General features: G+C 33.6%; 1 protein-coding gene across 1 annotated transcript in view; it reads left to right on the forward strand.

The window, feature by feature from the left end:
• LAMA3 (laminin subunit alpha 3) overlaps positions 1 to 14,848 on the forward strand; it is a 309,755-nt gene that overhangs the window by 239,302 nt on the left and 55,605 nt on the right. Inside the window, 3 exon segments of the mRNA XM_074276692.1 lie at positions 4,936 to 5,049; positions 11,703 to 11,812; positions 13,831 to 13,911. Coding sequence (XP_074132793.1) covers positions 4,936 to 5,049; positions 11,703 to 11,812; positions 13,831 to 13,911 — 305 coding nt within the window.

Consider the following 14,848-nt stretch of genomic DNA (forward strand, 5'->3'; position numbering starts at 1 on the left):
GAATTTCTAAATTCACAAGCATCTAGTTTTATATATATATATATATGTATGTCATCTCCCATCAACTTTCTGGACATCTTATATCTACAAAGAGGGAAATATATGCCCAACAGCTATTTTAAAAAGTAATGCAAACTAGTGGTGACATGTTATAATTTAATCCTAGACACTGTAACCTAAGACCAAAAATCATTTACATCAGTTTATCAGAAAAGTTAGTATGAAAACAAAAACAAATATATTTTAAATATTTATTTATTGAAAGAACATCTTGAAACACATTTAATTCTACATAGAGATTAAGAACTTTGTTGATACAATCCGAAGAATCTAAATTTCATGTAAAACTATCTGTGACTTGTTTCTGGACAAATATATACATATTTTATACACATATGTATGTGTACTGTGTATGTATATATATATATATATATATATATATATATATATATATATATATATATATATAGCACTGAGACACACCATTTTCTAATTATAGAAATATTATTATTCTCAAGAAAAGCCACATAATTTTATATAAAATTCAACTCACTTATTCAGGTCATATCAACTATCTGTCTCACTATCTGATAGTTACACACTGTACAGTATATACACACAAAATTATATACAAAGTTATAGCATAGTTTTAAGCTCAAAGTTTTACGCCACTAAGTCTTTTGGACCATTCTATATATTCACAGACAAAAAATATGTACCTTATTGAAAATGTCATCTGTTTAAATTAAAAGCAAATTTACATATTTGTGTGTATATATATATATATATATATATATATATATATATATATATATATATATATATATATATGAGGGGGGGAAGGGTAGGTGAATGTGTTTATACTTCTATATAGATTACAGATTCTTTCTCTTCTTCAATCCCCAACAAAAATCATTTAAAATTTTTGGCTTATTTCAGGTTTCTTCTTAAAAGGAATCCAGAAATATTTATTTGGTTTGTTCTTTTCATGTATTTTTTTTGCAATCTTATATTCTTATATATGGAGACAAATGGTACTTACCAATACAAGACAATTGCATAAAGGTAGTATCTTTGTTAGTTTAGCTACTTCCAAGCTTTTGCAAATGAAAATTCAGGCTAAGTAAGCTGATTAAATGTTCTGTTTCCCTATGGATGTATTTTCAGATATGTAGCATTCTTCTCATACTTAAATTCTCCTTCAGACAAGCCTGTACTTATAACCTCTTTCACTTTTTAAGAAATGTTTCCCATCATCCAAACTTGGTTACTAATAGCTTTGGGGAAATTTATGTTGGAAGACATGATCTAGTTATCAGAATATGATGTATAATAGGTGGTAACCTCAATGGAAATTCTTCCAATATGTGATAATTAGCTAGCACAAGTCACAAATAATGCTCTAGGCAGTGAAAATGGTTTGTTTCATTAGTCTCATCAGGACTTCCAGGTGTTTTACTTTGACTATAGCTTCAAGAAATTGAAAACTTTTGGTGTTACTTAGATTTCAATAAAAGAAAATCATGTTTTTATCTTAACACCCCCTACTATTTTACACTATTATATATTTAATGTGAGATGAAAAATGCCCCAGTGGATAGAGGGCTTCAGGATGACTTGGGTTTAAGGTCCATATTTACTATCTATATTACCCTAGGAAAATCCTTGAAGCTCTCAGTATTTCTTTAAGAAAGTGACCTGCATTGTTAGAAGGAATCCCTCTGATTGATTAAATCAAAGATCCAGTTACAGAAGAGAATATATACATAAATATATATATATGCATAAACATATATGCTACTGAGATATACATATACATATACACATCACAGACATAGGTAATATGTAATATAATACTACATAATTGTCAGTGAAGGAAGGATATATGATATTTGGCAATATTTGTACTTGATCTAGGCAGTGACCTATTCCTTCCAAATAAATGGAATATCAATGGTAGACATTGACAAATTCAAGAAATAGGCAAATACACAGTATTTTTTTGTGGTAAATGATAATGCTATTTTTATCTTCACCCTTCTTCTAAAGGCATATATGAGTAGAGTCAGAACACCACAAGAAAACATTGATACTTTTCATCAGTATTTTTAAAAAATCCCATAGTCAACAAGCAAAATCAGCTCTATCCAGAAAATAGAAACCACCTGAGAATCGTCAGCTCAAAATAATATTAATTTAAAAGGCTAGATAACATAAAAGGAAGGCATACATTAAGACTGGTTCTTTAGAAGCATATTTGAATCCAATAGGAACTAGAGATTTGGTCAAAATGATTTGTTCTATAGTTCATCCAAATTATTCTGTGAACACCCATGACTTGTATTTCTGGGTTTACTATCATAGTATAGACTAATGGTAGTGAATGGCAGTGAATGAACCCACTCACTTTTTTTTTTTTTTTTTTTTTTTTTTTTTTTTTTTTTTTTGGTCATCCCAGATTCTGCTACAGTCTTGTAGATCCAAATTACTTTGGATCCTTTCCTATTTCCATACTTAGAGATAGCTTCTACAAAAACAGAGGCAAAAAGAGGAATGAAAGCTTAATATTCTTGACCTTTCATACTTTACTGCTGGCAGGGTTCCTGCTAGCTTTCAATTCTCTCATTTCACTTGCCTCTAAAACATCTGTTCATCAAAGAAGGCAAGTTATTCCACTTCCACCTTCATTTTTTTGTTGTTGTTTTTGGTAAGGTAATTAGGGTTAAGTGACTTGTCCAGGGTCATACAGCCAGTAAGTGTCAAGTAGCTGAGGTCACATTTAAATTCAGGTCCTTTGACTTCAGGGCTGGTGCTCTATCCACTGTGCTGCCTAGCTGCTCCCTACTTTTGCTTTCCATAGCCTTATTTATACTTCCCTATCATCCCTCCAGTATTTAATTTAATTTTTAGAAAATGAACACTTACTGAGTGCTTATTATATACAAGATACTGTACCGTTTCTAAAGAAAACCATATATCTGAGTAAGACAAAGTCATGTCCTTCATGGCTCTCTTCAACAATGAGATGATTCAAACTAGTTCCAATTGTTAAGTGATGAAGAGAACCATCTACACCCAGAGAGAGAACCGTGGGAACTGAGTGTGGAATAAAACAACATTCTCACTCTCTCTGTTATTGTTTGCTTGCATTTTGTTTTTTGTGTTTTTCTTAATTTTTCTTCCTTCTTGACCCAATTTTTCTAGTGCTGCAAGATAACTGTATAAATATGTATATATATATATATATTGGATTTAACATACATTTTAATATATTTAACATATATTGGACTATCTGCCATCTAGAGGAGGGGGTGGGGGGAAGAAGGGGATAATTTGGAATAGAAGGCTTTGCAAGGATCAATGTTGAAAAATTACCCATGCATATGTTTTGTAAATAAAAAGCTTTAATTAAAAGAAGTCATGGCCTTAAGAAGTTTATGGTCTAATAGGATATTAAAATAAATACATCCATTAGGATAGTACAAGATGTCATACGTTAGGTACAGACATCTCTTACATGAAGGCATCCCTGCTAACATAATTTTCCCCTAAACAATACAATTAATTTATTAAAACCAAGCCGTACCTAAAGCCAGTTCTTACTATCAAGCAATAATATAATATAATATAATATAATATAATATAATATAATATAATATAATATAATATAATATAACATAACATAACATAACATAACATAACATAACATAACATAACATAATATAATATAAAGTATAATAATAATAATTGGATAAGAGGATAATATCTTTCACCCCTAAACCAGTAGAGATCAGCCTTTGTTAAGTACCTCCTACAGATGTATAAACCATAACTTTAACTATAACTAGAGTATTTCAAAAAAGGGCATGAAGTAAATGCTTTCTTCTAGCTATCCCTGGATTACAAAGAAAAAAAAAAACCCAGTAAAAATACCCCACTTTTAAATTGTTTTTGTTTTTAAATACTGGGATTAACTTCTTCAAGACCAGAATCATTGTTTTCTGTTTTGCATGCATGCATGCGCGCGCGTGCACACACACACACACACACACACACACACACACACACACAAACACTCACATACCCACAAAACAGAAGTTCAGTGTGACAGCCATTTCTAATAAAAGTTCAGTAGCATTCCTAGTTTTTCATATCTTGTTCCTAACAGAACCAAAAGAAAGAGTTAACTTATAGCATATATCACTATCCAAGAGATAAAAGGTGTTAGGAAAAGCCAATATTCAGGATTCAATAGAAATAAGTTATATATTCTTTTTTTCCCCTGAGGCTGGGGTTAAGTGACTTGCCCAAGGTCACACAGCTAGGAAGTGTTAAGTGTCTGAGACCAGATTTGAACTCAGGTCCTCCTGAATTCAGGGCTGGTGCTCTACTCATAAATTCCCATCTGAAATCTTTAGCTAGATAATTCTTGAGAAGTTAGTTCATTTTCTCTTCTCTTTTCCATGAAATACTTATTCTTTCCCTGCAAGCTCACCTCTTTCCATCCTTAGCATTCCCCAACCACCCTTTCTTCTTTAGTTTAGCCCTCAGAGAGGTGTCTGTAAAGACAATTTTTGAAAAGTTATTAAGACCAAATTTAGCTTCCCAGTAAGCTCAGCAGTTCATCCATTTTTAATATTATTGCTATAGAACTCACTTCTTCCTACCACTTCAACTCACCAAAGGCTGTATTTTCACAGATATTAACTTTTCATGAGATATATCAGTAAAGCAGAGATTCAGAGGAGTGGGAAATCACATGAAATGAAAACAAGAAAGAATGTAAAAGTAGAATCCCAAGTGGAACTTTCAAAAAATGTACAGAAAAGTAGATAACTGCTGCTTTTTAAGGCTGAAGGCTTATTTCTCTTAAGTAATAATGTAGGAAAATAATGACTTTCTAAAAATTATTTTCTATATTTTACTTTAAAAAAGGGTTGTAGTCCTGGATATTATCGAGACAACAAGGGTTTCTATACAGGACGATGTGTTCCCTGCAATTGTAATGGACATTCAAATCGGTGCCAGGATGGCTCGGGGACCTGTATTGTAAGTAAAAAGTTTTATATAATTTAATTTTTCTTCCTCGTAATCAATAAGAACAAGGAACCAAGTGCCTTTCTCCAAGTTTGAAGTAGAGATTGCCATGTACATAGAGACAGCAAGACATTAAAATAATGTAAAACATGTCAAATTTGGCTTTAAAGAACTTTGTCTCAAATCCTGCAGGATTTGTAATATACTGTGTGATTTTGAGCAAACCACTTAGCTTTCGTGTTATTCTTATTCAATTGTTAAAAGTCATGTCTGAATCTTCCTGATCCCTTTTTGGGGTTTTCTTGGCAGAGACATTGGTTTGTCATTTCCTCCTCCAACTCATTTTACAGATGAGAAAACTGAGACAAATAAGGCTAAGTGATTGCTCAGTCACATAGCTAGTAACTGTCTGGGGGTCAGACTTGAACTCAGAAAGATGAGTCTTCTTGACTTCAAGAAAGACATTCTATTCATTGTTACTTAGCTTCCTTTGGTTTCAGTTTTCTCATCTGTAAAATGAGGGATTGTATTAGCTATTCTCTAAGAACCATTCTAGCTTTAAATTCTAGAAACTATGAAATATAGATATTGCTATTGGCTCTTAACTTTTACAGTTAGTTCTTCCTTCTTCCCACTTCCATGTATACTCCTTAAAAAAATCTTGAGGTTAAGATTTCATCTGTATGTGGAAAATTCCTTTCACTCATGTGGCAATTCTTCAATAACTTAACTTTTTATTGCCCCTGGCATCTCAATAAGACTTGCCAAGGGTCACATAGCTGGAATGTGACAGAGGGAAAAAATCTGAACCCAATTTTATTGACTCCAAAGTCTGCCTACTGTATATTATGCCTCTTTGTCTATTATAGTCCTTAAAATGTAAAGAACTGTATTTATAAAAAAAATAAGCCATTGGATTCATTTGTTATTCAATTTCTACTTGCTCTGCAATTAATCAGAAATTTCCATTTTCCAGAATGATAGTAAGGAACAAAGCTGTCCTAGCTTACTAGCTATGTGACTTTATGTTACAACCTCTTTTGGTCACAGTTTTCTTATTTATAAAATTGGACTAGTTAAGTGGTGTCAAATTCAGATACAAAAAGGATCCCTGCTGGCTTCATATTCACTTAGAAAACCACAAATTAAAATTATCTGTGTTTTATTATATCTTAAAACATTTTGTTGAACATTTCCTAGTTATATTTTAATCTCATTTGGGTGGTGTTCCTGGGTGAGCTGGGAGTTTGACACGATGATCTCTGAGGGTACTTCTATTTCTACCTTTACGAACCTACAAATCAGCCATATGACTCTGTTCAATAGGTGCTCTAAAAAAGGATTTGAAGTTTATATAATACAGTCCATGAGTTTCATTATTAGCAAAGTAAAGTGGAACTCCATCACTGCATCCTTTAGGAAGTGTGTTGCTATTTTGTACTGTTTCCCTACCCTCATCCCTTTTTAGTTGCCCTTGCAACTCCTTTAATTAGATTTGTGATTGGCATTTTGTTTTATCATGTGAGGGTCAGGGGTCTGGTGGAAAAATATTGTGATCCCTCAGTTCCTTCTACTACTATCTTATTCTAAGGTTCAGGAGGCAGAAGGATCTAAATAGCCATCCTTCTAAATGACTTAGCTTGCTGTTAGCTGGAAATCCCAAAGGAGATCTTCTCTCCAAAACCTGATGGCAGCCACTACTAAACTTTATTTCCTTCTTTTCCTCCCTCTTTTACATTAACAGTACATCAAGAGCAAGATAAACAGCTTCTAGAACAAAAGTCCCCTGTTAATTTCTACTCTGTATGAAATGCATTATTTTAGCACTAGCTTCCTTTGTGTCATATAATATATATAGATTTTGATTCAACAGTTTTGAGTTCCTGAGTCTGAGATGTTGACTCAATTCAGCATGTCCTAGGGTATGTTTTCCTTGCAAGATGGAACAGGTTAGGACAAGAAATTACTATGAAGAGACTGATAGAATGATTATCTTGTAGTTTTTGAAAATCATAAGTTAAGAGTCTGAAATTCATTGCAATATATCATTTTACTCCTATTAGCAATGCCAACATGAAAATTAATAATAGTTGCAGTTATATAGCATTTTAAGTTTAGCGATGCATTTTTCTCATAATATTTTGAGGTTAGTAGTGCAAGCATCTCCATTTCATAGATGAGAAAACCATGGTTTGATAAAGTGACTTGTCAAAAATCTCATACTAATCAGGTCTTCAGGCCCCAGTACTTTCTCTCCTAGACTGTACTATATTTTTCATATAATAAGTAAAATACTTTCATATTAAAATATTTCTCTTGTTACTATGATATTCCTTCTGTCATACCATCTACTGAAAAGTACAGAAAACACTAAAGAGTTTTCCTTTTTTCCTTTAAATTATTAGAAGAGTTCATAGAATTAGAAAGTCAGTCATAGGTATTTGGTTTAGTCAAGCAGGATGATTTTAACTTAATGTATCCTTTGCTATTTAAAAATTTTAATTGTCTTTTTTTTTTGTTTTTATATGACTTCCTAGTATAGCTCTCCTCCTTCCTTTTCCCAAAGAGCCATTGCTTTATTCATACCTGTGGCTTTCATGACCTCAATGATCTTTTTAAAGTGGAGAGTTCAATAAGATTATAAAGGGCTGCCATTAGGCTTACTTTTATCCAGCACTGATACCATTTTCAAGTGTAACTCTCTGTCAGTGTGAATTGAGGCAATCCAAACTGTCAAAGAAAAAAAAAGAAAACAATCGAGAAGTTTCTGAATATTAGATGAACTTTTTGGGTGATTGCTATGTAAATGAGCTGATACCTCACAAGTTTCTTTGTTCTGTTCTAAACTCAAAGGCACTTCTTCATGCATGTTTAAAAACTGCTTGGGAAAGAAATTGTTATTTCACAAAAAAGAACTTTGAGTCCCCAGCAGCAGACTAGCTACTGCTGAGTGCAGAAATAACTTTTTTCCTTTCAAAGAGAAATAATAGCCAATGTTATTTTATTCTGAGGCCCTGTTCCAGTATGACAAGAGTTGTTCATTACCTTTTCTCTATTTTTTTATTTCTTTCTTTCTGTTTCTGTTTCTGTATATCTCTTCCTCCTTTTGTTTCTATCTTCCCTTCCTTGCCCTTCTTTCTTTCTTTTTCTCTATTTCTCTCTTCTTTCTTCTTCATTATCATCTTCTTCTTCTTTCTCCCTTCTTTTTTTCCCCTTTGTTCCTTTCTCAGTTGTCATCCTCATTTGATTCCACAAACATTCATTAAATACCTGTTATGAATAAAAAATTGTGATTTTTATATCTGGGCACATATTTATTAAATGAGAAAATTAAAATTAAAATATGAAAGAATCTCTGTCCAGTATTAGAGAAGTTAGATCCAAAGTATATGACATGAGGTAAGTCACTCAATCCACCTGGCCTTAGTTTTCCCATCTTAAAAAAATGAAGGAGAATGATATCTATGGCCTCTTCCAGCTCTAAATTCCATGATCTTTCAGGAGGTGTTTGCATTTTGAAAGAAGTTGCAGGAATGCTCAAAGAAATTAATCCTCAAAGAGGGACTTTTCAGGCATTGTTTCCTTTTTTAAATTTTTAATAGTATTTTATTTTTCTAAATACAAACAAAGATAGTTTTCAACATTCATCTCTGTGTTCCAAATTTTTCTCCCTCTTTCCTCAAGACAGCAAGCAATCTAATATAGGTTAAACATCCGCAATTTTTCTAAACATATTTCCATTTTTATCATGTTGCATAAGAAAAAATCAGATCAAAAGGGAAAAAAAAACATGACAAAGGAAAAAAAAACAATAACAATAACAAAAAGGTGAAAATACTTTGCTTTGATCCACATTTAGTCTCCATAGTTCTATCTCTGGATGTGGCTGGCACTTTCTATCACAAGTTCATTGGAATTCAGGCCTTGTTTTTTTAGAATCCTAAATTCACAAGAAGTCCACTTCTAATTCTTAAGCCCAACCCCATTTCGTGTAATACTGTCATGAAACTTTGCTTTTAAATTTATTTTCATTTGGATAATAGAAAAAAAGCCTATCAATATTGTGCTCAATCCAGCAAATTTCTGAATTTTTATGGCCAATAATGTTTAACTCATGAGTTACTAAACAGGCACAATTCAAGATTGAAGAGAAAAATCTTCTTCATACCCCATCAGAGCCATGATCCTTCTTGAGAGAGATATTTTCTATTGCTTTGCCCAGGCTGTTTTCAGATGTTTCTCAAAAGTTCATATTACATTTAGAAAAGATTCCTATTATACAGAGAGGCTTGGAGAGACTTACATCAACTGATGCTGAGTGAAATGAATAGAACCAGAAGATCGCTGTACACTTCAATGCTGTATGAAGATATATTCTGATGGAAGTGGATATCTTCAACATAAAGAAGATCCAACTCACTTCCAGTTAGTTGATCAATGATGGACAGAAATAACTACACCCAGAGAAAGAACACTGGGAAGTGAATGTAAACTGTTAGCACTACTGTCTATCTACCCAGGTTACTTATACCTTCGGAATCTAATACTTAATGTGCAACAAGAAAATGGTATTTACACACATGTATTGTATCTAGGTTATATTGTAACACATGTAAAATGTATGGGATTGCCTGTCATCGGGGGGAGGGAATAGAGGGAGGGGGAGATAATTTGGAAAAATGAATACAAGGGATAATATTATGAAAAAAATTGCTCATGCATATATATTGTGAAAAAAATTTCTAAATAAAAAAAAAGAAGAAAGAAAAGATTCCTATTGAAGTATTGCCTTTTTAGGCAATACTTTGCAGACTACTACAGATTGTTCTTAATCAGGAGTTATTTTGTCTTCACTATCTACAAAATAATTAAGATATATACATTTCTGCATGATAATATTATATGTCAAGTGGACTTTTCCAAGGTATTTTTGTAGATTTTAACAGTTTTTCCTACAGAAAAATATCCAGCATATTTGAGAGAATGACTTCAAAAGGAAATGGAAGAATTAATGTTGAAATATAGTAAACCTAAAGGTGTCAAACCCTACACAAATGCTCAGGCTCTGTTTTTGGTGTACTTCTGTGTCACAAAAGTGAAACCATCTGTGCATTTTAATTACTCTTAATTGAAACATGGATTATTTCTCACAGAGTTGGAAGAGAACATGGCCATCTTCTAATTCAGCCTTCCTGTTTTTCAGATAATTGAGAATTAGAAAGGCAAAGTGCCCAAAAAAGAATTCTTAACCATGAGACTCAACTCTGAAGCTATATCTCTGACTCCAAATTCAGTGTTCTTCCCATTGTACCAAACCACCTTCACACTTTACAAAGCAATTTTGAAAGTAAAATAATTGAGTTTTCATAATATTGAATATTAAATTACTATTCAGAAGATGATTATAACATTAATTTTGTGCTTCTTTGGAAAATCTGTATGCAAAAAGGTTGTTTTTGTTTCAAATAGCAGCATTCCATTCAATTTCCTACTTGTTCTAACAAGTTCCAAATATTAACACAGTTTTCAAAAGGTACATTAAAATACTTCAGTCTTTACTGGGTTCAGATTAAAATGAACTTGTACAAAAAAGGTCACATAGTAACCAACCTTACAAAGCTTTCGCATAAAAATGTGAGATGCAAAAAATTTACTGATAGATATGCACAATATACACACATATACATACATACCCACATGTACATAAACACATATATAATGCTCTTCTAATCTCAAATGTGATTAGAATAGAGGCTTCTAAAGAAAAACAAAAGTTACTAGTTGTTATTATTGTTGCTGTTAAATCATTTCAGTCATATGAGATTCTCTGATCCTATTTGAGGTTATCTTGGTAAAGATCCTGCAGTTGTTTCTCTAGTTCATTTTACAGATGAAGAAATTAAGGGATTTGTCCAGAGCCACACAGCTAGTAAATGTCTAAGGCCAGATATGAATTCAGGAAGAGGAATCTTCTTGATTTTCTGATAGTTAAAGCTATCTGACGGTTAATATTAACTGTAATTAACTGATATAACCTTAAAGAGAAGGTTCTTATATTTTTGGGGAGTTGTGGTCTCCTTTGGAATTCTGGTGAAACCTATAGATTCCTTTTCAGAACAATATTTTTAAATGAATAAAATTAATATTTAGAATTATAAAAAGTATTATACTGGAGTATGGTTCTGTGTGTGTATAGAGTATATAGAGTGTACTATGTATATGTATAGAAATGCACAAACATATACATAGGTGTATTGCATACATATATGTGCATGTATGCACAAAAATGTGTGTACACATGTGTATGTACCCAAGTTCATGGACCTCAGTCTAAAAATTCCTATTATAGAGCTAGAATAAATTAATTATAATTACTTGAATAATCATCAGCTCACAGAGCCAGAGTTGCAGGGGATCACAGAGACTGTCTCATCTAATCCCTTTATTTTACAGATCAAGAAAATGAGGTTCAATAACATATGTAAAGTCACATAGTCTATATCAAAGAAAGGATTTGAGTTCAGGCCCTTTGATGCCCTAATCCATGTTCTTCCCATAATAAATACTAGGTGACTAGGAGAAGATAGTTTTAATGATAACAACAGTATCATATAAAATAAACTCAAAGGGCTGCTTTTAATTGTACTGTTTGTTCTGTTCTCCAGAATTGTCAACATAACACTGCTGGTGCAAACTGTGAGAGATGTAAAGAGGGTTACTATGGAGACGCCCTCCAGGGTTCCTGTCAGGTCTGCCCATGCCCTCACACAAACAGGTACTATATGATCTAGAACAAGAGGGAACCCAAGTTCTCTTTTTGTTTAGATCTTGCTAGTCTTTTTTTTTAATTATTATATGCTCAGTGAAGCATCTGGGAAAGTTCAGTCAGAGAAATGGAAAAAAAAACCTAATTGGTTGAGACAGAAAATAATTTAATAATCAGTAAAATGTGTCAACTCAATAAAAATAGCATAGTCTATTTAAAATTATCTCTTGCTCCAAGAAAGGTAGTTAAACTTTAGATTGTCACCAATAATATGTTTCTAGTGGATCTGAAATTGAAATTTGTATCCTTCTTTTAAATTAATGCATTTGATACAAACTCTATAAGTCTACATAATTATTTCATTTGTAAAGACATGTGAGCAGAAGCTAAAGAGCAATATGCAACGAGACTTTTTTCCACTATTTATTTTTTTTGACAAGATTTATCTCTTCCTCTCATTGTCCCCATCTTCTTGAACAAGAAAGAGAAAGGAAGGAAGGAAGGAAAAATAGAAGAAAGGAAAAATAGGCAGAAGGAAGGAAAATAGATGGAAAGAAGGAAAAATAGATGGAAGGAAAGAAGGAAGGAAGGAAAGGAATTGTTAAAGAAAACCCTCATTTCCAAGAGTGTACAATTTGACTCAGGAGACAAGTTTGGACATTTATTCAGCTTAGGCCTGGAACCAAAGATGCACATTCAGTTATCCAATTCTTCCTGACCCCATTTAGGGTTTTCTTGGCAAAAATATTGAAGCAGTTTGCCATTTCCTTCTCCAGATCAAAAGGAGGCAAACAGAATTAAATGACTTGCTCAGAGTCACAAAGAGAGTAAGTTTCTGAGCCCAGAACTCTGTTTTCTTGACTCTAAGCTTGGCATTCAATGCACTGCACCATCTAGGTGCCTTAACTATAACAGTATAGCAAGATAAAGCCCTGTCTTGGCAGTGTCCAAAATAATATGATTCCTTCTGCAGTTTAAGGCTGTGTCCTCTCTATCAGGCGTAGGCTGACACATTTCATCTTCAATCCTCTGGATTCATGATTTATATCCTTTGCAGCAAGATTTCCAGTACCAGTCTAGCTTTAAAGCAGATAAAGCTTTTTAATAGCTCTCCTAACCCTTGCCTGAGGCTTCCTATAACTATTTTACCTAACTATTTCCAGCAGTATTAAGTGTACTGACAAGCCCTATTAATCTTATTAAAGACATAACTCTATATTGATCAACTACACCAAAAGAGATTTCCCAATGTGGCCAGTGCTTTAACCAGTGAAATGATGGATTGTGTTACTTCTGTGTTTGAGCTTATGGGAGCTTTGTGTTCAGTAGGCAGACATGACAGTTTCATAAGGTTAGGTGTTTTTTTTTTATAGTGTCTTTAATTTTTAGAAAAAAGTTCTTTCCTAAATAAATCACCAGATAGAGCTAAAAATTGAGCCATTCAGAATGAAATCATCTTGATGTTACAGTGAACAGTTTGGCTCAGGAAGTGAGTTTTAAAGTTTATTTCTTTATATGAAGGTCCAACTTATGCCTGAAACCCTCAGGAGAGTCTTTCCAGGGTGGGTGCAAATGTGTTCAACACAGAAGAATTTGAATAAATGGGAAGAGCTGTTTTGCTTTTAAAGCTAGAATTCTCTGCACCTTCTCTGCCTAGACTTGTTTCATTCCTCCGTTATTATTCCTGGGTGGAAAAAAATTGTACTAATCACTCTCTCCTAGAATAAGCTGCTTTGTCCCATCTCAAGGGAGGGAATGTATTTCAATATGGGCCAAATATGGGTGTAGAGAAAGTCCCAAAGCATTCAGCCAGGCTTTGCCCAGTGATAGCTGAAATGAATCATTTATACTAAGAACTAATAGGATTGCCAAAATGTAATTTATACAAAGAGGGCTGTGATTTTGATTTTCATTTCATTTAAATCATCAGAATATCTTTGTAAACTAGAGAACAGAAAATGCACTGCCTTGGGCTTGGAATAAGGCTCTTTCTCCTTTTTTTCCTACGCCCTCTTTTATTTTTCTAGTTTTGCTACTGGCTGTGTTGTGAATGGGGGAAATGTGAAATGTTCCTGCAAACCTGGCTACGTGGGAGTCCAGTGTGAAAGGTCAGTATCTTCTCTCCCTGTTGGTGGACTACAGCAGAAACACCACCTGCCTTCAGGGTGTTCCAGCCCTCATCAGGAACTGTTTCTGCTGCTGCTGCCTTTTTTAGGCCTGTTGAAGTCAATGTCTGTTGAGCAAATACAAGAGTCCTTACTTCATAATCATGCAATTTTTCCTCTTTCTCATTTTCTGAATATTTCTCACATTTGGAAATTACACATACTTATGTAATGGATAGAATTGTACAGTGCAGGTGATTTAAACCTTAGGAATTTGAAAAGCAAAGAAATTTGTTCCTATTCCTTTTCATGTCTTATCTTCAAACATGTGTTGAGCACCTTGCATGTGTAAAGGTGCTACTCAAGGCAAGGTGAAGAGTAGAAATAGGGACAGGACACAGTCCTTGCTCTGAAGGAGCTGATGGTGGTAAGCCAAGACTTATGTCCTTGGAGAGATAGCTGTAGCACGAAGAGCATGATGAGTACCAGATGGGTGGCTCAAGAAACAATGGACATAAATTCTTTATAGGAGCTCTGAGAAAGGGGAGCCAGTCATAAGATAGAGAAGTCACTGGAAGTACAACTTCACCAAGAAGGGGTTAAGGTTTTGCAATTCAAGAGGGAGGATTCTTCTAGTACCTTTCATGTGCCAGGTACCATGCTAGGGAAAAAATGGAAAACAGGCCCTACCCTCAAGGAGCTTACATTCTACTTAGGACAGGGAGGGGGAGACACAAAATAGGTTACAAGAAGAAAAAAAGTGATATTCCAGGTGGGAGAGTCCATCTGATCACACGCACAGACACATGTTTTGAGGACATGAATAGTCTGTTCTGGTTGGAGTGTGGATTTCCTACAGTGGGTAATAAAGGAAAATTTGGGAAGGTTGGTTGGGAACAGAATAGAACAGTCTTCAAGGGTAAAGCTAAAAAGCTGGGAC

The sequence above is a fragment of the Sminthopsis crassicaudata genome, chromosome 1 (genome assembly GCF_048593235.1).
Source record: "Sminthopsis crassicaudata isolate SCR6 chromosome 1, ASM4859323v1, whole genome shotgun sequence".
In the NCBI taxonomy this organism is placed as follows: Eukaryota; Metazoa; Chordata; class Mammalia; order Dasyuromorphia; family Dasyuridae; genus Sminthopsis; species Sminthopsis crassicaudata.